We start from the raw sequence: 24,730 nt of genomic DNA, 5'->3' as shown, positions 1-24,730 counted from the left end.
CACTCATGTTGACAGTGTGGTCCTACGGGCTGTGTAGTGAGTTGGCCTGATGCTGCTTATATTTCAATGCTAACAGCATTTCCTCCAGACCTGGTTGTCCCAGAGAGGAGAGAGTCCCACATGTAGACACTATGTGACCTTGCCCCCAAGTTATTTCTGATTGATAAAGATGCCAACAGCCAATAGCTGGGCAAAGGAGACATAAGTGGGATTTAGGGTTCCCAGACTTGGGGGATTGGAGGGAGAGAAAGACAGAGGACGAGAAAGAAGCAGCCATGGGTTAGGTGAGTCATAAAAATGTGGCCCTGAGGTCTGGTTAATTCAAGTTGAGAGGAACACAGATAAAACATAGTAAGCACTAACTGGAGGCTATTGATAGGAGAGTAGATTCTAATAACACAGGAGGTAGATATCACACAGAGGGTAGATATCTGCCCAACTCTTGTGTTATTTGTAAATATGTCATTTTGTGTCATATTTTAAATCTGAAGATTATATATGTCTTTATATATGTCAAAGGCAGGGAAATCCTGGATTGGGATTAAAAATTTCTTCATCAGGGCTGTGTCTTTTCATCTTGGGGAGGGTTTACTTAAGTGCTTATTGAAAGAAGAGAGGAATGAATGAATGGAGGACCTGCCTCTGAGGTGACATTTGGATTTGGTCACAGAATTTTTGGCCAGAGGGTTGGAGGGTCTCTGGCACCTTTGCCACCTGACCCCTTTCTCTGGCCTTTTTCTCCCCTTCTTGACTCTCCTCTGAGTCCCCACGCTACCCTGGTGTACCTTATATTCTTCTCACTTGCAGGCCACATGCATGTGGCTTAGGCACACGGGATTCACTTGGGCATGCCTGGGCTCGCTGAAGCAGAGACAGCGTCCGTTCTCCACTTATCCAGAGCCCATTCTATTCTCTACTGTAGAAGGAGGTGGGGGCTCAGGTCAAGTTCACTGTCCAGAACTCTGCTAGGAGCTAAAGCATTACAGAAAACCAGGCCATCCCCTTTGCCCCCCAAGCATTTTTGATTTTTGGTTGAGGCTGTAGCTACCTGTCTAGCGCCATTGCATTCTTAACACTGGATCAATTCTGGAGAATCTTCATCTTTAAAGGCGTTCTCAGACAAACAGGAACTAGGTAAGAGCACTTCCTCTCCTGCTAATTGCTACCTCCCCTGTGAGTTATTAAAGCTGAGGACTCAGAATGATCTGACACATGGTTAGTAAGACCTTACCAAATAATGCTTCTGGTCATGACCTTTCTGGTTCTGTGACTTCCTTTGAGATAGAAACAGTTTCAAGGTCACCCACATCCTCATATCTAGTGTATTTATAGGACCCAAAAGATGAACTAGATGTAGGGGAAGGGATTATGGGAAATGGAAGCTGTAGCAAACGTGTGATACCAAGGGCAGGAAGGAATGGGGCCCTTACCCCAGTCAAGGATAGGAGTTTTCAAAGCTGAGCTCCATTGGCTCATTCTGATCGTTGAGGTCAAGGCTTCCTTCCTGTCTTGGTATTGACATGCTCCATAGTATATGAGGGGAGTCATTCAGGTGGAGCAATGACAGGAGTTACATCTCTAAGTCTGGAGGGAACTCTGTCTGGCCTGGGAGCCTTTCACCTAGATTCCAGGAAGGACTGTGAGAATCCCAATCTCTGTGGCCCCATCAGGTACTTCAGGGAAGTTGGCTGGGACGTGTCAGAGGCAGTGTTTCTATCAGGCTACCCAACAGCCTTTCTGATCTGGGAAGAAGGCCGACCCAGGTCTCTGATCTAGGAAGTAGGAGGGGTGGGGTGGAGATCCTGTCTTTCTGCCTTGGACTCCATCTGTCAGTTTAGTCACCTAGTGGGGTGACACTTAAGGGAGGAGAGAATGGCTGGGTCAACACTGCCCCTCCCTATGGGCTTGTCCTAGGTGCTCAGGCTACCTCAGGCTCAGTGGCTGCTTCCCAGAGCTGCAGTAGTGAGCAAACAGCCATGACCCAGTGGCATCTGACTCACATCTGTGAATGAGTGTATGTCAGGCAGGAGACCCTAGCCGGAAAAGGCCAGCACACTGCACAGTGCATGTTCTTCCCAGTCCCTCAGCTTTACATTACGTCATCCCAAGAGCTGTCACCGTCCAGTATGCTTTACATGCAGGAAGACCAAGTCAGACCCTCTAAGGGAGCAGACTAGTGCACAGGAAGGGAGCCACAGTTCCAAAATATGTCCTGAGAAGCTGGTTAGTACTTTGTTAAGGGTCATGTGTTCACTTCTAGAAGTGTGGGGGAGGAACAAGACTCCAGACCCCAGTGCTCATGGAACAAAAGAGTCAACCAGGGTACATTCCTGTGATATCCAGGAGTGTCAGCACTAGGTCAGTTTCCCAGGTGGGCATTGGCGGATTGGCAGAAAGACTGACCCATGGCAGGTAAGCTACCATGGTGGTTCAATGCTACGATTCTTCAGAAGCTTTTGGCTTCTCACCTTGAGCAAAAGGAACTGCCCTATCCTCAAGGCTCCACCCTTAGTTAATGGACCAGGACATGTCTGCCTATCCTATGGGGCTATCTGCCCTGCAGAGGGCAGACTCATGCCAGAAAGCAGACCAGGGTCCCTGGCCACCTGTTGGGATCCAAGGTAGTAGAAGGGCAGGGCCTTAGATCCGGTCCCAACGGGAGGTTCTGTCTCTCTGCATTGGGTGTGGCAGCAAGGCGTTTGAGGAACAAGGGGAGGCCGAGGGCGGAGTTCCATGACGAGACTCCTCTGGTTCTTGGCTCATCCATTTTGGGTGGCAACTGTGACCACCCAAATGGAGGTATGAGACTTCCCTAGACTTCCTGGAAGGGGAAATCCCACTGTTCCACCCTAGGGAAGCCTGCAGTAAGGCTGAAAAGGAATGCCATTGCAAGGTTGTAGACAATAGGCCCTGATGATATCTTATCCCAGAGTCCCCCATGTCTCTATTGGAACCCATTTCCCCTTTTCATTTTTGGGTTCTCATATATCGGGGGGCCTATGTCCTTTTGGATGGTACTCTTGAGGCTGTTGGTGTTTGGGGAGCAGGATACATGAGCTATGTTCTTGCGAGCAGCTCTTTGGGGACTCTGGGAGAGCTGGGTGCACTGTGTCCCCTCGTGGAGTTTGGGAGGGGCTGGTTGGCTGCTGAGACTCATTCAGGCACCTGTTGGGGGATAGGCCTTCGGGAAAGCTGGCAGGTGTCTGGCACGAATTCTCTGGCCAACTTTCATGATCGGCTGTAATAGCCATGTGGCCGCTTTCATCTGAGCATCTCAGAGAAGCTTGAAAGTAAGTCTGCAGAATGCAGGATAGTTAATGACAGCCTGGAGCCCCGGGCCTGGCCACAGACATGCTGTTGTTAGCAGGAGGGGCGTTGGTATGTGGACAACACAGCATCTGTAAATGCTGACTGATGAGCCAATCCAATGGGGTGTTTTGTTGGGGGGGGGATTCACTTTGTGGTTCAGTTAAGTGATACTTGAAAGGAGTGGACTTGGACACTGAAGTCCTTGTCCCAGTGTGCCTGACAGGGCATCTCCCACAAACCACAGGTTCTCAAACATACTGGGGAGAAAAAAGCAATGCTGTGGAATTCTCAGACCATAAAAGCTGAGTGAGTGGGGTAAGGACTTGGTACCTCAGAGCAGAAGCTCACATTCTCCAGATGGGAGCTGATGGCCAGCGTGCTTGTGCAGGAAGAGCTGGCCCTTGGGCCCTGAAACTTGAAGGCAGAGCATGGCCCCAAGAGGACTGGAGAGGTATGGCTTACCGCTGGGCCCAGTGGCTCCCTGGACACTCACTATGGCAACACACACTGCTCATTCTGGGCAGGCTTTCAAAGCCTGGGGCAACAACCAAAATCACTCTTGGGGGAGAGGATTTTTATTTTGTTTTTGGATTTTGAGTGAGATGATATTCTAGAGCATTCTGGGCTTGATAAAGAGGGAATTTCAAGACCTAGTCAGGGTAAGGTAGATCCAATGGGAATTAAAAGACCCTATCAGGGTCTTGGAGATTTGAACCCCTAGAGTCTTGAGAGGAACCCCTGTTCAAGGCTACTGTCGTTCTTCATCGGCTCTCCTGATGACCTCCACTGAAGGTTAACCAGGGAGTGGGTGAGTGAACTCATTGGTCAGCTGGTTTGTGTTCAGAGTATTCTGAGTTCCAATGCAGTGTAGTGGTCATGGAGATACACAGAAGTTTGAGCTCCTTAGAGATTAGAAACGGAGCAGAGGAGACTTGAGAATCTTGCCCAGGTTGAGTCACTTAGTGGAAGGATCAGGGTAGAATGTCACTGATGTGGTCAAGTTTAGGGGCAAGACAACTTACCCCCCAGACCTCTGAGTATTGCTTATGGAGGGTGGGAAGGTATACACAGCAGCTACCGAGACAGGACATAAAGGAATCAAATGTCCTGGTTTTCCAAGGGGAAGTCTGATTGACCTGTCCCTGTCATGGTGTCAGGAAGGGAAGGAACAGTAACGTCTTGCTTGGTCAAGGTCCTTATAGTGATACATTCCTACAGAAGACTTCCACGCAGAGCCCTGGCTGTCCAGCTGGATTGGCTTTGCAGATAGACAATAACATTTTAGTATAACCATATTCCAAATATTGAGTATGATTTTGCTCACTGAATCTGGTAACCCGGGTCCTTCCTAGATCTATGAATGACTCTGAGTCTTTCACCATCAAAACCCAGTGAGACGCTTCCTGGATCCTTTTGAAAAATTAACTGAATGGTTAGAAATGTCTCTGTTTTAAGTATTTTTACTTCCCACCATGCTTTCTCCACCATTGGATACCAGCTCCTGAATATTAGTACTAGCATCTGACATCAGCCAGAAGCACATCTGGCAGGAACTGTGGAAATGGTTGTTTAAAGCAGAGTATATCGTAACCAGGCTTCTCATGGGGAGGGGCCAAATATCTCAGGGGTTTCATGTTTGAACAGATTTCTTGTTATAAGGAAAGAACAGTTGTATGGGGATGGGGCATGAGGATTGGCTGTGGGTGGGGTCCCAGATGGGGTCTGAAGAAGTTAGGAGAAAGAACCGATTTTCAGGTGTCTTTTATGGTAGGGAATTCTCTAGGACCTGTGTGTGGACCTCAGGATGAAAACAGGCGAGATGAGGAAACTTGGAAAATCAAGCCTGAGCCAGCAGGCGGCTCAAAGAGGGACAGCCATTGGCTATCTTGAGTGACCTTGTTCTCATTGATGTTCGTGGGCAGGTGGCTGTCCCACTGGCTATTATTTGACCTGATTTCTCTGCTACCTTTGGGGTTCTATGGTGGTGTGGTGGTCCACATATTTGACCACAGCCTGGAGAAGCAGGGGTTGGGGTGGACGGTAGGAGATACTTGCTGAGAGAGTTCATTTACTCCTTGGATACATCTCAGCACTCCGTCCTCGTATTCTCTCGGAATGGGAGTGACTGCTCAGAGTCCAGTAGGACAATCAGGCTTTATCTAGGCAGAACTTCAGCTTGTAGTTGAAGGTAGAGACTTCTTCTCAACAAAGACATTTACCTGGCTATTGACCTTGAGGTTGATGGTGCTCCAAGATGGGCTTGAGAAAAAGGATCTTTTCTGTTCCCTCAGCAGCAATTTTCCTCTTCTTCCTGTTCCTGAAAACAGAGTCATGGTAGTCAGAGAGCATTCTCTGAGACTGCAGTTGGTGCCTGGAACTTCTAGGGTAGAGGTTATCAGCCCGTGAGTCACGATCCCTTTGGGGATTGAATGACTCTTTCTCAGGGGTTGCCTAAAACCATCAGAAAATGCAGAACCTTACATTGCGATCCATAAAAGTAGCAAAATTACCATTATGGAATAGCAATGGAAATAATTTTATGGTTGGGGGGGTGGTCACTGCGGTATGAGAACCTGTACTAAAGGATCACAGCATTAGGAAGGGTGAGAAACATAGCTCTAGGATAAGGGTCAGAGACTGAATAGAGAATCCTGGTCAAAGGGATTGGTATACTCTGGAAGCAGGAAGATACTGCCTGCTTGGCTGTTGTTTCTTCTTGAACAATTTGGTTGAGTTGCAAAAGACAGCACTTCCTTAAGTGGCCCGGTTCCTTGGAAAGGAACCATTTGACTTCGGTTCTTTGATTTTTGAAACCAATGACGTAGTTTTTAACTTATCAAGCCTTCTTTGGGATAGCTTTCACTATTCTGTGACTGGCAGGAGATCCATTCACCTGTTGGTAAGACTGAGGCTCAGAGGCAGTGAGCTCCCCTGTGTTCTCTAAACTTTTTCTGTACGGTGAGGTCTCCAGCTATTTTGACCATAGGTGTCATTTTAGCCTTGACATGCTGGGATGTCTGCTTGGTGTTCAGTGACATTGACCTCTGAAGGAGCCCTTCTCAGGGACAGCCTGGAGAGGTGGGCCAACACTTCCACTGCTCACAGAGTGGAAGGTAGGTAGGTAGGTAGGTAGGTAGGTAGGTAGGGATCCTCTGTCATTTTTTTGTGGTAAGTGTGCTGGAGGCAAAGGGAAACCCCGAAATTTGCAGATGTTTTGAAAGAAAATTAACCTCCATGGTGTCATGCATTTGAACCTCTGTAACTCCTCTTTATTCTGAGGGTGAGTGACAGGGACAGGGGCATTAGAACATAGAGAATAAACCATAGCCATATCCTACCAACTCTCAGTCCCCATGGAATGCTTGCAGACAGCTAACTACAGGATATCTGAGGTGGGTGGAGGTCAGGTCATTGTCCAGGCCCATTCCCTGTTCAGATGGGTGAGCTGAGGTACACAGTACACAGGGCTCATTCAGGGAACTGGGCCAGAGTTAGACCCAGAGTCCAAGTCTCCTATTCCTTAGGACAGAATATATTGGATTGATATTAGAAAAACCATGTAGAGAGTTTGCCAAGGGCTGCTATCTTACCTACTTTGCATGATAAACTATGTGGTTAACAAGACAAATTGGGTTTATGTATATTAAGGGTTTGCCTGGGCGGGTAAACAGACAGCAGACTCTGCCATAGTTTCCCCAGAAGACAAAATGGGGGACAACATTTGTTGTCAAACAGTTGTCAAATGGGTATGGTATCACCACCCTCCTCTTCCCAGGAGACATAGCTAATGCCCATTGGCAATTTAGTCATTGTAAGTAGACCAAGTAGACCAAGAAGTAATGCTCTCTGTGTGATCTTTTTCAACATCTCTCCAACACCCAGAACAAGCTTGGTGCAATGTAGGTCCCAAAGAATACTCACTGAGTGAATAAATGAATGCATGAGCAGGCCCAGCCAGCCTGGGAAAGCTTCCTGTGCCACTGTAGCCTCCCACCCCTTTGTAAAGGGATCGGGGAATTAAGGCGAGTTCCCTCCTACCCAGAAACCCAGGGCCCTTGGCATGGAAGGAGGGGAGATAGGGAGCCAGAGAAGAGAGTGGCATTGGGTAGTGGGGATGAGAAAAGTCACAGAAACTTTACAGTATACAGAGTAGTACCCCTGAAGAACCCACAGTGTCTATACTGCTGAATCAAGAAGCCCCAGGATAGGGTAGTCTTAGCCTCGAGGGAGAGCTGGGAGATAGGTAGCCATGTGAAAGTTGTTGTTGGGGTACCCGGAGCTGTGGGGGCAGAGGCTGATTAGCCTCGGCTCTCGCTATGAAGAAGAGCTGCATGGAGCTGCTCTCAGGCATCTGTGGAGGTGTCTACCCTACTGGGCGTGTTCCCCACAGCCAATCACCCTCCTTGAGTAATCTCAGAGAGAAGCGTATAAAGTGTTTTAAGAGGTTGAGAACCACAGCTTCAGAAGCACCATAAATGCTCCCATAAATGCTGGCTTTGCAAAATGACTCTGGAGGAGAAGAGCAAGCAGGGCCATCTCCTATTCTTGGGAAAGTCCAGGCTTTGAAGTGGAGGAACCATCTTTGTCTTTGGTCCACAATTTCCAGAGTCTCCTCTCCTGATTTGTTTAGGAGTCTGGTAGTATTTGGTTTTGTTCTTTTTATTCCTTCTCAGCCACTGGTCATACCTGGGATGTGCTTAGTGACCAGGGAGGTCAAAATGGTTTAGATTCAGGGAAGACAAAGACCACAAAGGAAGTTGTTCTCCGGCCCTGCCCAGGGCTCCAGATAGATGGATTCCATGAAGACCAGATCCCGAAGTGTCTGAAGGAATGGTTATGGGGTACCTCCTCCCCCCAGTGACACCATAAATGTGCCTAGGGAGCACAGAGACCTCAGGAGCTCCAGCAGAGTGTTTATACCCATGAGGCTTTGCTGTCCTTACCTCAAATCACCACCAAAGACTGTCTTTTTGACTAACTTCCAAAGCATGTAGGGGCTTTCAAAGCACATCTGTAGCTGTCTTTGGATCCTCCTTGTATCCGTGTGACATAGGTGAAATAGCACAGTGGTCTACAGTGTTACCACCAGACCACCAAGGATCCCAGAGACGTAACATGCCCAGCGTCATAGGGAAAATGATTGACAGAGCCAATATGGGCAGATCCCATACATCTGCCTGGACAATAGGACTTGAATGTTCATCTCTTGCCCCTAAATTCTAGATACCCTGAGTTGGGGTCTAAGAGCCCTGGTTTCAGATTTAAAAATGGCCACTCACCCTGGATCACCATGAGTGAGTGTGTAAGCAGTGGACCGCAGTTGGTTGAAGTTTTCTGGTCATGGTCAACTGTGTTCCATGATTGTTATGATTCAAACTGGAAGAGTTACAACCCCGAACACCATGGGTCCACAACCACATATTGGGTCTCTTCCAATTTTCTTAACTTAAAATATTATTTATTTTGTGTGTATGTGTGTGCACGGGTGCATGTGTGAAGACCAAAGGGAAACTTGTTGTTGTAATGGGGCCTTTCCTTCTATCACGTGGGCCTGGGGATTGAATTTAGCTCCTTAGGCTTGGCTGCAAGCACCTTTACTCAGCAAGGCATACCACTGGCCTAGCACACTTTCTCTCTCTTAAAATTTTATTCAGAAAATTGTTATTATTATTGTTAATTATTATTATATGCATGTGTTCATGATAGGTGTGTGTGAATGCAGACATGCCCATGCCACAGTGTGTGTTGTGTGTATATATTATATGTGTGTTGTGTTGTGTGTGTGTTGTGTTGTGTGTTTGCTGTGTGTGTGTTGTACTGTGAGTGTTGTGTTGTGTATCTGAGTTGTGTTTTGCTGTGTATGTGTGTTGTGTGTGTTGTGTGTATTGTGTGTGTTGTGTTGTGTGTTTGCTGTGTGTGTGTTGTACTGTGCGTGTTGTGTTGTGTATCTGAGTTGTGTTTTGCTGTGTATGTGTGTTGTGTGTATTGTGTGTGTTGTGTTGTGTGTTTGCTCTGTGTGTGTTGTGATGTGTATGTGTGTTGTGTGTGTTGTGCTATGTATGTGTGTTGTGTGTGTTGTGCTGTATGTGTGTTGTGTGTGTGTACTGTGTGTGTGAGGAGGTCAGAGGACATCCTGAATAAATGAGGTCTTTTCTTCTCCCTTGGGACCCAGGGATGAAACCAAGGTTGTCAGGCAAGCGCTTCTGCCCACTGGGTCATCTTGCTGACCCTTATTTTACTTTCTAAAATGAGCTTATGAGGTATCGGGTTCTTTGTGGAATGTATTTATGTAATAGATATTTATTCATTTTGCTCGACTCTGCTTTCCTTTCTTCCCCCATCTCCCTGTCCCCATTCTCACAGACCCTTTGTACCCCATGTTGACCTTTCTATATTCCCACCACACGTTCTATTACCCTCTTCATCCCCTGCCTTTAAAGTCTCTTTTAGGGGTTCCTTGTCTGGCCTTTACACATACTCTGACACAAACACTCAGGTAGAAGCAAGGATTCATATCTGGTAGAGAACACGTGGGATTTGTCAGCTTCCCCACTCAACACAATACTTTCCAGTTCTGTTTATTTCCCTGCAAAATCCATATTTTTGGTTTTTTTTTGTGGTGGAATAATATTCCATCGTGAATCCTTCACTCCCTTTTCATTGCTCCGGTGACCCAGACACAGATGAGCAGCTGTGGGAGTGGGTGATGGAGAGGACGGATTCCTCAGGGGAAGGCAGGTAGGGAGGACAGAAACCAAATGTCACATGCAAGGCCACTCCCAGTTTATGAGATCTTGGGCAAAGACTCTTTGAAGTGGCAATAAAATTCAGTCTGCTAGGAAATGATGGCTGAGAGTCCTGACTTAGCAAACCCAATTCAACATTTTTTTTTCTTTTACAAGGAAAGAAATTCTGATGGATAGCAAAAATGACATTGTAATGAGATAGGCTTTCTGGGATCGGAAAGGGCTTTCCCAAGCGCTAAAGACCTGGATCATGGCAACACCCTATGAAGATTGTATATAAGCACTCCAGAGAGGCCTGGAGAATCCACAACCTGCGATCCTACCTAGTCTACAAGCCTCCTTGCTAGCATCATGGCCCAGATCTGCACTCCGACTTTCTCTGCTGGGTCTGCTAAGGGCCTCTGTGGCACCACAGGAAGCTTCTCTCGGATATCTTCCATCCACTCCATGGGCTCCTGCAGGGCTCCCAGCTTGGTTGGCACTGTGGGGTCCGTGTCCTCCTTCAGGACAGGCTTCTCTGGCCTTGGGAGCTGCTTGCCGGGCTCCTACCTGTCCTCTTCTGGCTTTGCTGGGAGCGGGGGCTGGTTCTGCGAGGGCGCCTTCAATGGCAACGAGAAGGCCACCATGCAGGTCTTGAATGACCGACTGGCCAACTACCTGGAGAAGGTGCGGCAGCTGGAGCAGGAGAACGCGCAGCTGGAGTGCCGCATCCGAGAGTGGTATGAGTCTCAGATCCCATACATCTGCCCGGACTACCAGTCCTACTTCAAGACCGCTGAGGATTTGCAGCAGAAGGTAATAGGCCAGGTCCTTCCAGCTGGCTACACAACTCCAGGAGGCTCTCCACTCTAAGACTCAGCCAGAGGAGACTGAAGCTCATGGAGAATTCTTCTGGAAGGAGAGCTCTACTCTCTGGGACTTGGTTTTCTGGGGACCCAGGATTCTCTGCTGGTTTGTGTACCCTGTTACCAGCCATTCTTCTATTTGCTTCATGGTTTCATTGTCTTAGCCTAGGGATGGAAGGATCATGCCCTTTGTCCCCACTTGGTGTTGTACTGGATCTGACACCTTCTTGGTTCTTGGCTTACTTATTCTTCATTCTGGAGATAAGGGTATTACTACGCTCATGTAACATAAGGAGGTTGAATTTTGAGAGACTTAGCAACTTGTCCAAGATCATACAACTTGAATGTGGGATCCAGAATGAGATACCAACTCCGATATAGCCTCACTCCGATATAGCCTATTGGGCCAGCTTGGAGGTTGCAGAAGCCAGGACTGATGGGCCAGTGGTGTGGTGTCCTTCCTGGGCCCTGCTCTCCCTCCATGCCTGGATATTTGGAGACTGCCTGTTTTCAGAGGCATCTGTGAGCTCCGTTCTCCACCCTACACCTGTCACATTGCCGAGTCTTCTCCAGTTCAGAGAAAAACCTCTTGTTTTTCAGATCCTGTTGACCAAGTCTGAGAATGCCAGGCTGATATTACAAATTGACAACGCCAAGCTGGCTGCAGATGACTTCAGGACCAAGTGAGTGGCCCAACCAGGAGATATCTGCTCTGTATCTGACACCTACCTTTGGGATAAAGGTGGGAAGAAAGCCAGATACAATTGTAAATGGGAAGACACGGGCAGAGGCCCTGGATCCCTCCTGGGACATGAAAAAGGGCCACTGTGTTTCTGACTTCAAGTTAGCTATGGCACAGGGCTTCCCTGGCCACAGGCTTGACAGGGTTCTGTGTGTGTAGGTATGAGACGGAGTTGTCCCTGAGGCAGATGGTGGAGGCTGACATCAATGGTCTGCGCCGGATCTTGGATGAGCTGACCTTGTGTAAGGCTGACCTGGAGGCTCAGGTGGAGTCCCTGAAGGAGGAGCTGCTGTGTCTCAAGAGGAACCACGAAGAGGTGAGGTTGCTGTCACATGATTCCCAAGGTTCCCAGCCAGCTGAGGAATCCCTGCTGGCCTTTGAGTTTATTCTACGGTAGGAAGCATGTGAGACACTTTACATCTTGTCTCACCTTCACAATGATTCTACAAGTTAGCTCTCATCGTAAGCTCCATTTTATAGCCGAGGAAGATGGTCATAAAGATGTGAAGTCATTTGCCTACAGTCACACCGTACATCCTCACCCATGATGCTACAACTCTATTTGGATGACGATGTCTGATAATAATTCTATTTGCTTGGTGCTGTGTCATCCTCCAAATCCTCAGGAGGGGTTAGTATAGACAGACCAATGGAGTTGGGGAGTGGGGAGATGCCATGTTCAAAGAGGTCAGCTCTTCTATCTCATGGTACCCAAGAGAGGGATGAAAGTTTGAACCCAGGTCATTGAATCTACCAAGCCAGCAACCTTTCCACAGCCTCATGCTATCTTAACTTTGCCTCTGCAGGAAGTCAATGCACTCCGTTCCCAGCTTGGGGATAGACTGAATGTGGAAGTGGATGCTGCTCCTCCCGTGGATCTCAACAAGATACTGGATGACATGCGATGCCAGTATGAGACCCTGGTGGAAAATAACCGTAGAGATGTGGAGGCTTGGTTCAACACTCAGGTGAGGCTGGCAATCCAGGAGGCTCTGGGATGGGATAAAGGAGAGATACTACGTCTGCCCCTGTTCTGCATTCTTTCTTTCTCTGTAGACTGAGGAGTTGAACCAGCAGGTGGTGTCCAGCTCGGAGCAGCTGCAGTGCTGCCAGACGGAGATCATTGAGCTGAGACGCACAGTCAACGCCCTGGAGATCGAGCTGCAGGCTCAACATAGCATGGTGGGTGGTCTCTGCCCGTTAAAGGCTCTCTGACTTACCTGTGTGCTCCACATCATGTTATCACAGGGCCTACACCACAACTGTGTGCAGATACCAGGACAGTGGGAATTTAGGGTGGAATTTCTTCCCCTCAATAGCTTTTCTTCCCCACTCTAGAGGAATTCTCTGGAATCTACCTTGGCTGAGACAGAGGCTCGCTATAGCTCCCAGCTGGGCCAGATGCAGTGCCTGATCACAAACGTGGAGTCCCAGCTGGCTGAGATTCGTTGTGACCTGGAACGGCAGAACCATGAATATCAGGTGTTACTGGATGTTAAGGCCCGGCTTGAGTCAGAGATTGCTACCTACCGCCGCCTGCTGGAGGGCGAGGACTGCAAGTGAGTGATCCTGGGACCCCCCACCAGAACTGGGCTGGGAGAAGGGCTTGACATACTTTCAGAGCTGAGTGGCTTTAACAAAGATGAAAATAACTGAGCTAAAGCCATTGAAGATGCCTTCTGGTCCAGGTCTCTGGTAATGTTTAAGAGGGCAAGCTAAGCCAAGGGACAAGCCCATCTTCGGCCTTGTTTTGGTGGAGGCTCCTAGCCTTCCTTCCTGCAGACCCAACCTCCAGTCCTTGAGGTCTCAGAATCATTGAAATGTTCTGATACCACTCACTGTCATTGCTGCCGGACACCCCCTCCCCCCAGTCCAAGGCTCCAATGCCAAGTACATCGTGTGATTCCATTTCCCAGGCTTCCTGCCCACCCTTGTTCCACCGATTGCAAGCCTCCTGTAAGAGTTCCTTTCGTCCCTTCTACATCCTGCACCCCGGCTGTACCCTGCACCCCAGCTGGGCCCTGCACCCCAGCTTCTCAAGTCAGCACCCAGATCCGCACCATCACTGAGGAGATCAGGGATGGAAGAGTGATCTCCTCCAGGGAGCACGTGGTGCCCCGTGCAGTGTGAACATCCACCAGTGGGGCCGAGGCCACAGGAAGGAGGACGCCTTGTGGCTCTTGGCAGCTAAATGATCTCACACTTCCCTAGGGCCCTCCTTGCTTAGCAGGTTTTTCTACTAAAATTCATCTATTGTTTTTGGTCTTAACTGTGCTTTTTCCCGCCATGCAAAGCCAGGTTCCCCTGGAAATATTCCCAATAAAGTGTTCTCTTGGCATAGCAAATCTGACCCTAATTGATTCTGTGGATTCTCGAATGGCCAGTGTCCTGGAGTGTTTGGACATGGGATACAGTAAAGTTGCAGAGTGATTAAAATTTTTTAGTATTGGAGATAGTTCAGATTCTAGTCACTGACCTTCATCTCAATCTCACTGTTCCGTGATCAGCCTTCCCTGTGGGTATCTACCCTAAAGTAGCCAGGGAAAAAATATAAAGACTCCCACTCCAATCTTCAGCAGTCCCGATGGGAGCAGTGTTCACCTCTCATTCCTTCCTACCTTCTCCCTTGCCCAGCTCCTGTCTCCCTGCTTCCCAACATGGGTCAGTTCAATAGGGACGAGTCCCAGGGCTAACTGGAGAGGACCAATCTCTGGTAACCCAGGGTGAGCCTACTACACCATGGAGAGGAGTTAGGGTGAACTGGAAGGTGAAGACAGGAGTCAGGCAAGTCCATGTTCGTAGCATGGGGACTTGGGGATGGTAGAGGACCCTAGAGGGACAGATAGGGGCACTTTAAAGTCCTGTGTTCTAAAGATACATTTGCCCTCCGTATTGTAGAATGGAGTCAGTACACAGATGTTGTTAGGAGCTTAGCATGTATGCATCGTTAATGGTTTGTCTGCTCTAGTAAACCCCAGCTCAGATGCCCTGGGTGGAGCACAAGGTTGATGATGATGGATGCTCATTAGACTTAGAATTTCAGGAAGTCCTTGAGCACAGACAGCCACAGAATGAGGGAGGATTGCAGGAATGGTATTGGCACAGACATCACAAGTCTCAGGAATGCAGAGGTGAGCCTGAACTCCAGAATGATTGACAGCCTTTGTTCCCTCACCCAGTCCCATGTTCTATGACGTTTCTGGCTGAAGATGAAACAAAAAGCAGTATTTTTTTAAAGTGATAGCAACCCATTACCTTTCCAGATCGCCATCTCTCCTAATAAAGTACAATATAAATTTCATTCTCATTTCTGCTCATCGGCCTTTGTGGTGATAGGCAGCAGTGAATTTCTGTATCCCATTTACAGGATGCATACAATGGCAGGGACAGCGCCGTGCATGAGACTGCCATTGTGCTATGTGAAGTGGAGCTCAGGGTGCTTGGATTCTCCCGGCTGATCTGATCTGATCTCTGTGTGGCTTTTAATTGGGTTAGGCTCTGGACACCAGGATGATCACAGAAGCAGTGCCTATGAGAAGTCAACGGTCTCACCCACTTTCAGTTCCGAACACAAACCTAGCAGGGACTTACCCCAGACCATAGAGCAGTGAGGAACTGGCAATACCCAGCTACCTTGGCCTCTGGCCTCTTGATGCCAAGCGCACTGTCAACGCCAGCCACCATTATTTGGTGACTAAGCCAAACACGAGGAAGCCAGAGGCTCAAAAGAAGGGCCTAGGTAAGCCCTAGGAGATGTTCACAGGCAGAATGAAGCATTTGGCTGGGGTCACTCTGCCACTCTATGGCATGTGCCTGGGCTTGCCCAGAGACTCCTTTAGTCTCGATGGTTTTTCTGTGAGTTGGAGCCACTGGGAGCTCTCTGATGGGAGGTTGGGTCCTCAGCACTCAGACTGTGCTTACCAGAGTTGTCTGAATAAAAAAGGCAGACTCTTTGGGCCACACTCAATCAGCCCTGTGTGATTGTGAGCATTTGCTTTGTTTACATAGCATTGCTTCAATTCTTAATCTTTCAAAGCGCTTGGGTTAGTGTGGGAACCCCTCCTACGCTCAACCTCACCCACGCACCCTTAACTGAGGTTAGTAATGAAAAGACTGCAACACTACACTGCATAGCAATTGGAAGTCCTAGGAAGTGCCAGCCTCCTGGACTCCTCTCTCACTGCTCTTTCCATGACATCAGGGGAGGGATGAGAAGATACACTTACATTCAAGGCGGTCAGTTTATTCTCTGCTTTCTGGATACACTGTTTGGTCCTCGATCACAGTTACTCATGCTTCAATGAATAAGCTAGAAGCTAATGCATGATGATCATCTAGCATATCCTGTGCTAACGCACACCAGGGCTCAGTCAGGGCGGAGCACGGATGTGGAATTAGCTGCATCAACAGTGGACAAACAGGCATGGCTCCTATGAAGCAACCCTCCAGTTGAAAACCTTCTTCTCTCATTGCCCGGATGAGCTAGGGCTGGGTAGGGCTTTGAGATGTGAGCATGGGGAAAGCTTGTGGAGTGTTGGAGTGATCAGGGAAGGGTCCAGGGAAGATTTGGATTTGGTAGAAGCCTTCAAGGATGGGCAGAAAGAAGGAGGGAAGGTAGAAGGTAGTTTAGAGTGTGGCTGAGTAGGTCCGTGCCATGTTCTGGTTATCAGGATGCTTGCTAAACATTGTTAGTTCTTGTGGATATGGGGTTCTGGGCATTTTATTTTATTTTATTTTTTTAAAAGGAGTTCTAAGGAATAAAAAAGGGGCTTCACAATTCATAGCTATTTCACACCCCTGAAACGTTACTTACTTGTTTTTTAAAAATCAAATTATCTAAAAACATCTTATCAGGATTTTCAGCCACACCTTTGAGTTGGTTCACGGGACTTGTCTCCCTTGAGCAGATGGCTTCTGTTTTCTGTTAGGGGACCTGGCTTGTTGGGACAGGTGCTGTTGGTTCCTGTCTTGGGGCTTCTGCCTCCTTATCTCTAAGGCTGGGACTAGCAGAAGGATGCCTTTTCTCTTCTCCTAGTCCATCATTCTTCCTTCTCTTCTCCTTTCTATGACCTCTTCTTCTCAAAACCCTTTATTTCCTTATGTAACGTATTCCACACCCACTCACACTCACTCTCGCACTCACACACACACACTCAAAACACTCCCACTCACATACTCACTCACACTCACACATGCACTCACACTCACACACTCACACTCACATACTCACACTCACACTCACACATGCACTCACACTCACACACTCACATTCACATACTCACACTCACACTCACACATGCACTCACACACTCACACTCACTCTCGCACTCACACACACACACTCACACATGCACTCACATACTCACACTCACATACTCACTCACACTCACACGTGTACTCACACTCACACACTCACTCACACTCACACATGCACTCACACACTCACACTCACACTCACACACTCACACTCACATTCACATACTCACACTCACACATGCACTCACACTCACACACTCACACACTCACACTCACATACTCACACTCACACTCACACATGCACTCACACTCACACACTCACTCACACACTCACACTCACACACTCACACTCACATACTCACACTCACACTCACACATGCACTCACACTCACACACTTACTCACACACTCACACTCACTCACACACTCACACTCACACACTCACACTCACATACTCACACTCACACTCACACATGCACTCACACTCACACACTTACTCACACACTCACACTCACACACTCACACTCACATACTCACACTCACACTCACACAGGCACTCACATACTCACACTCACATACTCACTCACACTCACACGTGTACTCACACTCACACACTCACTCACACTCACACATGCACTCACACACTCACACTCACACTCACACTCACACACTCACACTCACATTCACATACTCACACTCACACATGCACTCACACTCACACACTCACACTCACATACACTCACACATGCACTCACACTCACACACTCACACACTCACACTCACATACTCACACTCACACTCACACACTCACTCACACACTCACACTCACACACTCACACTCACATACTCACACTCACACTCACACATGCACTCACACTCACACACTTACTCACACACTCACACTCACACACTCACACTCACATACACTCACACTCACACATGCACTCACACACTCACACTCACACATGCACTCACACTCACACACTCACACATGCACTCACACACTCACACTCACATACTTACACTCACACTCACACATGCACTCACACACACTCACACTCATGCACTCACACACTCACTCGTACTCACACACACTCACACTCACACTCACTTGGAGACATCTAGAAGCATAGCAGTATATTGGACATTGTTAGCCCCCATGGTAGTTTAGTCCCTTGGGGGAAATGAAGGGGAGAAACACAAGACAGAGGGTAATAGTTCAAGGAGAACAAAGGGATCCTCTCCTGATCTCTGCCATTGCTTCTAAGTGTTGGGTGGGCACAGCAGGCTTGGAGAGGAGTATGAGCCCCAGTGAGAAGGGATGGCTGGGACTGAGGCCCCAGAGGCAGCGGGACAGGTCTGAGGACTGGAGTCACCGAAAGAGCAGGGCTGTATGTAGTCTCCTGGTAGAGCCTGTGTGGACCTTGCATAAAGTATTGACTGCCCCAACCATCAGTTTCCTGTGGGAGTTGGCCCCTTCTATCCATGCAGTGTATAGGTGGTGTGTGTGTGTGTGTGTGTGTGTGTGTGTGTGTGTGTGTGTGTTGTGAGGACTGAGTGAGGGAATGTGTAGAAAGACTGAGCATGGGACCTGAGTGCTCAGTGGGTGCTGGGGACCCTGCCACAGTTGCCATTAATGAGGTAATTCTGCAGATTATCCGAGGCTGCCAATAGCACTTGGTCCTATCTGGGCTGCCCAGGGGTAATGCCCCACCATGTGACCTTCAAGGTTGAGCAGATAATATGGGATTCCCAGAACGTTTTGCTGTGACTTCTCCGGTCCACATGGCTTTAGAGTAGCCCTGATGAGCCTAGAGAACCTACCCAGGAGGCTGTGCCTTAGGAGGGGGATGGGTGGGAAATACAAACACCCTGGGAAGTTCTACCAGGCTTTCAGCTCAGCTTCATCTTTGCACTGAGGCGTGCAGTTCCAGGGAGGAGAAGCTGAGGTAGCCATTGGCACCCTAGGATTATGCTGGGTGGGGCTGATCACACTGGATCCCAGGGTATGGAAACGGTGCAGTGAATCATGGGAGTTCTATAGCTGAGGCTCATAAACTATGCACCTGGCTCATGGGACAGTGAACTGTGTGCTTAGAATCTGTCTCCACTCCCAAATGACAGCTGCTAGGTATTACCGAGTTCTGGTCCTACAGGACCGCAGTTGTGGAGGGACTAGCAGCTGTTACTAGGAGCCCTTGCCATGAGCAATTGCTGTCTGGGCTTCTTCAAGGTTCACTTAATGCTTAAGGCAACTCAGGGTGCAGGCATTAATATTTGTTCTCACCACAGAAGGAGAAACAGAGGGACACTCTGAGAGGTGAAGTCAGGTGGTTCACAGTGGGATGGAGATTTGGGCCCACGAGTTCAGACGTTACCATGAGGTCAGGTTGCTTTTTCCTGGGATCCCTTGTGTATTCTACTTCACTTCTCTCTTTTCTGTTTTCCATAGACTTCATCCTATCTTGCAGCCTGGGACAGAATTCTTTGTTGTGTCAAGATGGTGGTACTGGGCAAGCTCTTGTAGCCAAGCTTTGACACCTTCACCTACAGGATGGGGACTATGAGCTCAGGTCTGTAGACAGCACTGGTGGGAAGGTGCTGAGCGCTAGGCCAGGTTCATGACTGTCTCAGCTCATTGTTGCTGCCTATTAGGAAGTGTTCTTAGAAGAGTAACTGAGAGCTGGAAAGATGGCTCAGTGGATAAGAGCTCTGACTGCTCTTCCAGAGGTGCCGAGTTCAAATCCCAGCAACCACATGAAGGCTTACAACCATCTGTAATGGGATCTGATGCCCTTTTCTGATGTGTCTGAAGAGAGCTATAGTGTACTGATATATAATAACTTAAAAAAGAGTAACAGAACCCCAAACTTCAGAATGGCTCAGAAGACAGGTTCCATAGGTTCTCACCTGGTGTGATTCTATTCCCATTGGCATCTCTCCTCAGCCCTGGTTCCAGGTCTCTCTTGTCTACATACTGGACTAGTCAGGTGTTTCATCAAATGCTCTAGGCATTGGGTCAGCCATTGTAGAGATGAGCTTGTGAGCCTGAGGTTTCTTATACCCACTTAGGAGATGTATGAATCTGATACTCACCTTCCCCTCCAACGATTCAGGCAGCTAGGAGCAAAGTCTTCTCCATTTCTCCTTGGGCTTGAAAAGGCATGTCCTCCTAAACATGGCTCTAGCTGTCACCAGGAACTGACTTCCGGTTATTTTGGCTAGAGCTGAAGCTATATAATCAGAACGGAGCTCCAAGCAAGGAAGTTGGGGTGTGCCTGTCAAGGCTCTGTTGGGTTGAGAGCTACTAATGTCTTATTTTGTCCAGGACAAAAGGCTCCTCGTATCACATGAAAACCACAGCAGTCCAGAGGAATCTGAAATGATTTGTCAGCATGGCTAAATCTTCTGGGCCTATTCAAGAGTCTTTTATGTTTGCCCAAGTTACAAAACCCTTGCCTTCTAGTCACTTTCAGGCTTGCCTACTTCACCCCTCCCTACCCCTGACTGTCCATCAAAGGAGACAAAGCTGGAGAAGGCAAGACAGTGATGAGACTCCCACACCTGCTTAACAAGGAGGCTGAGGTCTGGGTTCTGATGACAGACCCCTTTGAAGAGTTAGTGCAGACTGGGTCTTCCCAGGATGTTGGGCTGTGGGGCCCACTCGTCCAACGGGGCTTCTGTTTTATGAGGCCGGGATATGTTCACGGGAAGCTAAATAACAGACTAATGAGAGGTTTTGATAGAAAGTGGAATTAACTTTAACGAGGAGAAAACACTTTGTAAGGGCCAACCAACGCCCACTGGGGCAGAGGTATAAAGTCAGGCTAGGGAGCCACTTCTCTGTGTCGGGGTGTCTACTCTCGGAGATCTACTGCTTACGTCTGGGCTGCTGTGGTCATGGCTTCCAAATGCTTCAAGGCCAGCTTCTCCTCAGGATCTCTGAAGAGCCCAGGCAAAGCTGGAGGGGGATCCACTCGCATGTCTAGGATGTACTCCAGTAGCTCTTGCAAGCTGCCCAGTCCTTCCCGGGGAGCCCGGAGTTTCTCTGTGTGTTCTGCCGGCCTGGGTAGAGGCAATTACAGGCTATCCAGCTGCCTCCCAGCTCTCTGCCTCCCAACAGGAGGCTTTGCCACCGGCTACAGTATGGGTGGAGGTTGGTTTGGGGAAGGCATCCTCACTGGCAATGAGAAGGAGACCATGCAGTCCCTTAATGACCGCCTGGCCAGCTACCTGGAGAAGGTGCGTCAGTTGGAACAGGAGAATGCTAGCCTGGAGAGCCGAATTCGGGAGTGGTGTGAGCAGCAGGTGCCATATATGTGCCCCGATTACCAGTCCTACTTCCGGACCATGGAGGAGCTCCAGAAGAAGGTGAGCGGTTCAGAGTGGCTTCAGGTCCAGAAGCTAGAACATGTGTGATAGTAGCCCAACTTCCACAGGGAACTTTTGGAGGGAACAAAACTTATTCACCTCTGTGGCCTCTTCTAGCCTTTGCAATAATGTTAGCTCAATCTATCAGATGAGGACAAAGTCAGGATGGCAGTTAGTAGACTCAGAACTTCAACATGGGCTGAATTAACTAACTGGGTGGGTGACTTTTGATGCCACCGTCCATCTTTCTGAAATTTAATGTCCTTGTTTTCAAGAGGCAAGTTGGATGGGTTTGGTGGATTTAGTGAAGCTTAGGTTCCACATCTGTAAAGCAGAGAAAACACCTTTGTCCGTCCTCATTCCTGAAAAGACTTAGCTAGATCCTAAGGGAGAGCATTTGTGACCAGAGAACCAGAGGGTGGTTGATGGCAGTGACCTGCCTTGGGCCCACGGCAGGCCTGGGGGATGGGAAGGCATTCCCTTACACTCCAGTGTTTCCTGTAGCATGCCTTTCTCTGGCCCTTGGCTACACATTTTCAGCACATTGCAAGAAAGAGCTCTTGCAGTTCTGTTGTCTGATACAAGCCCTCATCCCTCGTAAAGCTCCAAAGTGTTGAGATTCCAGGGTGGTGGCAATCTATCCCCTTCCACGGGTGACTCTTGTCAGATGCAGGGCTTGGGGGAAGTTCCTATCAGCAGAACATCCTTTCACACGTGGAAATCATGTCTTTATGTCCCCAGACTCTTTGCAGTAAGGCAGAGAACGCCAGATTGGTGGTGCAGATCGACAATGCCAAGCTGGCGGCCGATGACTTCAGGACCAAGTGAGTTGTCCTGCTTGTTCCTGGATTGGGGCTGGTACAGCTGGAGGCTGCTGATGGTTGGTTGGACTCGGGAGGGGGGGGCGGGTTTAAGCTGCATCCAGTAGTGAGGCATGAGGGAAGGGCTTACAGCACCAGGCCAGTCTGTAGGGGGAGGGGGCTTGACTTCGATACAAATGGGATCACAGGTTTGGGTGCCTTTCTCTGTGTCTGCAGGTATGAGACGGAGGTTTCTCTGCGGCAGCTGGTGGAGGCTGACATCAACGGCCTGCGCAGGATCCTGGATGATCTGACTCTGTGCAAGGCTGACCTGGAAGCTCAGGTGGAGTCCCTGAAGGAAGAATTGCTCTGCCTTAAGAAGAACCATGAGGAGGTGAGCGTGGGGGAGGAGGTGAGCATGGGGGGGAGAGATGGGCAAGGGGAGGGAGGTGAACATAAAGAGGGTAGGTGAGAATGGGAAGAAAGAGGTGAGTACAGGTGAGGCGGCCACCTGGAACCGCATCTGTGCCACAGGAGGTGAATTCGCTGCGCTGCCAGCTGGGCGATCGTCTCAACGTCGAGGTGGACGCTGCTCCACCCGTTGATCTGAACCGTGTTCTGGATGAGATGAGGTGCCAGTATGAGACCTTGGTGGAGAATAACCGGAGGGACGCAGAAGACTGGTATGACACCCAGGTCAGTGCGGCAGAGGCGGATGGGTAATCCAGAAGGTCTTCCTTGACTCACCCTCGTGATTCCAAGTGATCTACATACTCTTGGAAGCCGAGATCTCAGGGTTCCTGATTAGATTGCGTGTGTGTGTGTGTGTGTGTGTGTGTGTGTGTGTGTGTGTGTGTATTTCAGACTGAGGAACTGAACCAGCAGGTCGTGACCAGCTCAGAGCAGCTGCAGTCCTGCCAGTCGGACATCATTGAGCTGAGACGCACTGTCAACTCCCTGGAGATAGAGCTGCAGGCCCAGCAGAGCATGGTAAGCACCGGGATGAGGTAGAGCGTCTGCTAGAGCAAGCATGGAGGCACACAACCTTGGGTCCCATACTTTGGCCATACTAACGGACTCCAAGAGTTCAAATTCGTAGCTCAGGGCTTCTCTGGGCAGAGAAGAAAGTGTGAAAGCAGATGGATGTTACGACTGCCCTTGTGAAAGACAAAAGGCTGTTAGTACTTAACATGCCCTGGTATAACTCCTCTGCATAAGATCACTTTCTGTGTAATTATCACTCAGAGGTGCCATTAAGAAGGACATGCTGTCTGGATCAATGGTCCCTGTAGGAGTTGGGTTGGTTCATCCTCGCTGGAGTCTGGGTGTAGTTTCTCCTAGCTCAGTGACTCTTGTGTTCCATTCTTGTGTTCCGAAGTCCCATTGAGACCCAGGTGGATCTTCATCGATAGTTCTCTGGCCTGTAACTTCTTCCTCTTCCCGTAACCTTTGCCCTCCCAGAGAGACGCTTTGGACTCCACCCTGGCCGAGACAGAAGCCCGCTACAGCTCTCAGCTGGCCCAGATGCAGTGCCTGATTGGCAGTGTGGAGTCTCAGCTTGGTGAGATCCGGGCTGACCTGGAGCGTCAGAACCAGGAGTACCAGGTGCTGCTGGATGTCCGGGCCCGGCTGGAGTGTGAGATCAATACGTACAGGGGTCTCCTGGAGAGCGAGGACAGCAAGTAAGTGTGGCTGCATACTCTTACCTTTGCCAAGGTCTTGGGAGAACATACGGTACCCAGGAAGAGCATGGTATCCTGATGTAGGAACTTGAGGGGTTTTAACCTCTGGTCATGGGACAAACTCATTCTGCTGCTCTGACTGGTTCTGTTTCTCTCTGGGTACCTGTTTCCCTTTGGGTAAAACAAGGAGACAGGATCTAAAAGCCACCTTCCTGCGTGTATATTCTCAGATCTGTCAGTGTTCTTGAAAACAGCCATTGGCGTATGATGGTAACCTGACTCTCTTCTGTCTCCCAGGCTTCCCTGCAACCCATGTGCTCCTGACTACTCACCCTCCAAGTCCTGTCTCCCCTGCCTTCCTGCGGTCTCCTGCAGCACGGGTGCAGCTCGTACAACCTGCAGCCCCCGCCCTGTCTGTGTGCCCTGCCCAGGGGGCCGGTTCTGAGAGCAACATATCCAGAGGGTCAAGACTGTTGGCTCCAGGGCTCCGACAGGGCCTCCAGTCAATGCAACTCTTACAGCACAGCACAAATCTCTCGTTCATGCTGGGCCCAGACCCCGACTCTGAGAGGGTTCTTTGCAAATAAACGACTTGAAGTTTCTTTGACCCTGTCAGCTAAGGCGGGGTGCCTTTCCGGCCTTGACTCGTCATCATTTCAGTGGGCTCCGGGGTCTCTCTTCTGGGCCTGCTCCTTTCTTTCTGAGTGTGTTTTCCTAGGTTCTGAAATTCAGTACAGTGTATCCGAGGGTGGGGCAATAAAGCCATTTGCTCTGGTTCCCAATGACTGGCTCACATCATTTGCGTGTTGGTTTGTGTCTGTGTTGGGTTCAGATTGACTGCTGGGCGGATACCTGAGGGATGTTTGACCTAAAGTGACCCTGAAAATAACAGGGTCATTGAGGGTGATTAGAGGATTTCAATGGAGCTTTTTAAAATGCTTGTCCATGTCTGGGATAGCCTTCGGAATTGTTCTTCAGGC

The 24,730-nt window shown here is 49.1% G+C and overlaps 2 protein-coding genes across 4 annotated transcripts; both read left to right on the top strand.

Moving 5' to 3' along the window:
• Window positions 1-3,497: 3,497 nt before the first annotated feature.
• Krt36 (keratin 36) lies at window positions 3,498-13,987 on the top strand. 3 transcript variants are annotated; one of them, XM_087570770.1, is made up of 8 exons: window positions 3,498-3,760; window positions 10,212-10,850; window positions 11,501-11,583; window positions 11,802-11,958; window positions 12,449-12,610; window positions 12,699-12,824; window positions 12,981-13,201; window positions 13,559-13,987. In XM_087570770.1, exons 2-8 carry the CDS (start codon window positions 10,407-10,409, stop codon window positions 13,770-13,772), a joined length of 1,407 nt encoding a protein of 468 aa, XP_087426896.1. In that variant the 5' UTR covers window positions 3,498-3,760; window positions 10,212-10,406; the 3' UTR covers window positions 13,773-13,987. The 3 variants fall into 3 exon arrangements, with proteins under 3 accessions (XP_087426896.1, XP_087426897.1, NP_001008759.1); XM_087570771.1 differs by lacking the exon at window positions 3,498-3,760 and adding an exon at window positions 4,222-4,258; NM_001008759.2 differs by lacking the exon at window positions 3,498-3,760 and having other exon boundaries at window positions 10,363-10,850.
• A 6,810-nt stretch (window positions 13,988-20,797) lies between these two features.
• On the top strand, window positions 20,798-24,195 carry Krt35 (keratin 35). Its single transcript, NM_001008820.1, has 7 exons — window positions 20,798-21,268; window positions 22,010-22,092; window positions 22,306-22,462; window positions 22,603-22,764; window positions 22,933-23,058; window positions 23,530-23,750; window positions 24,048-24,195. Exons 1-7 carry the CDS (start codon window positions 20,798-20,800, stop codon window positions 24,193-24,195), a joined length of 1,368 nt encoding a protein of 455 aa, NP_001008820.1.
• Window positions 24,196-24,730: the final 535 nt, after the last annotated feature.

This window comes from Rattus norvegicus, chromosome 10 (genome assembly GCF_021556685.1).
Source record: "Rattus norvegicus strain SHRSP/BbbUtx chromosome 10, alternate assembly SHRSP_T2T, whole genome shotgun sequence".
Lineage (NCBI taxonomy): Eukaryota > Metazoa > Chordata > Mammalia > Rodentia > Muridae > Rattus > Rattus norvegicus.
This window is presented reverse-complemented; position numbering and strand designations above follow the sequence as displayed.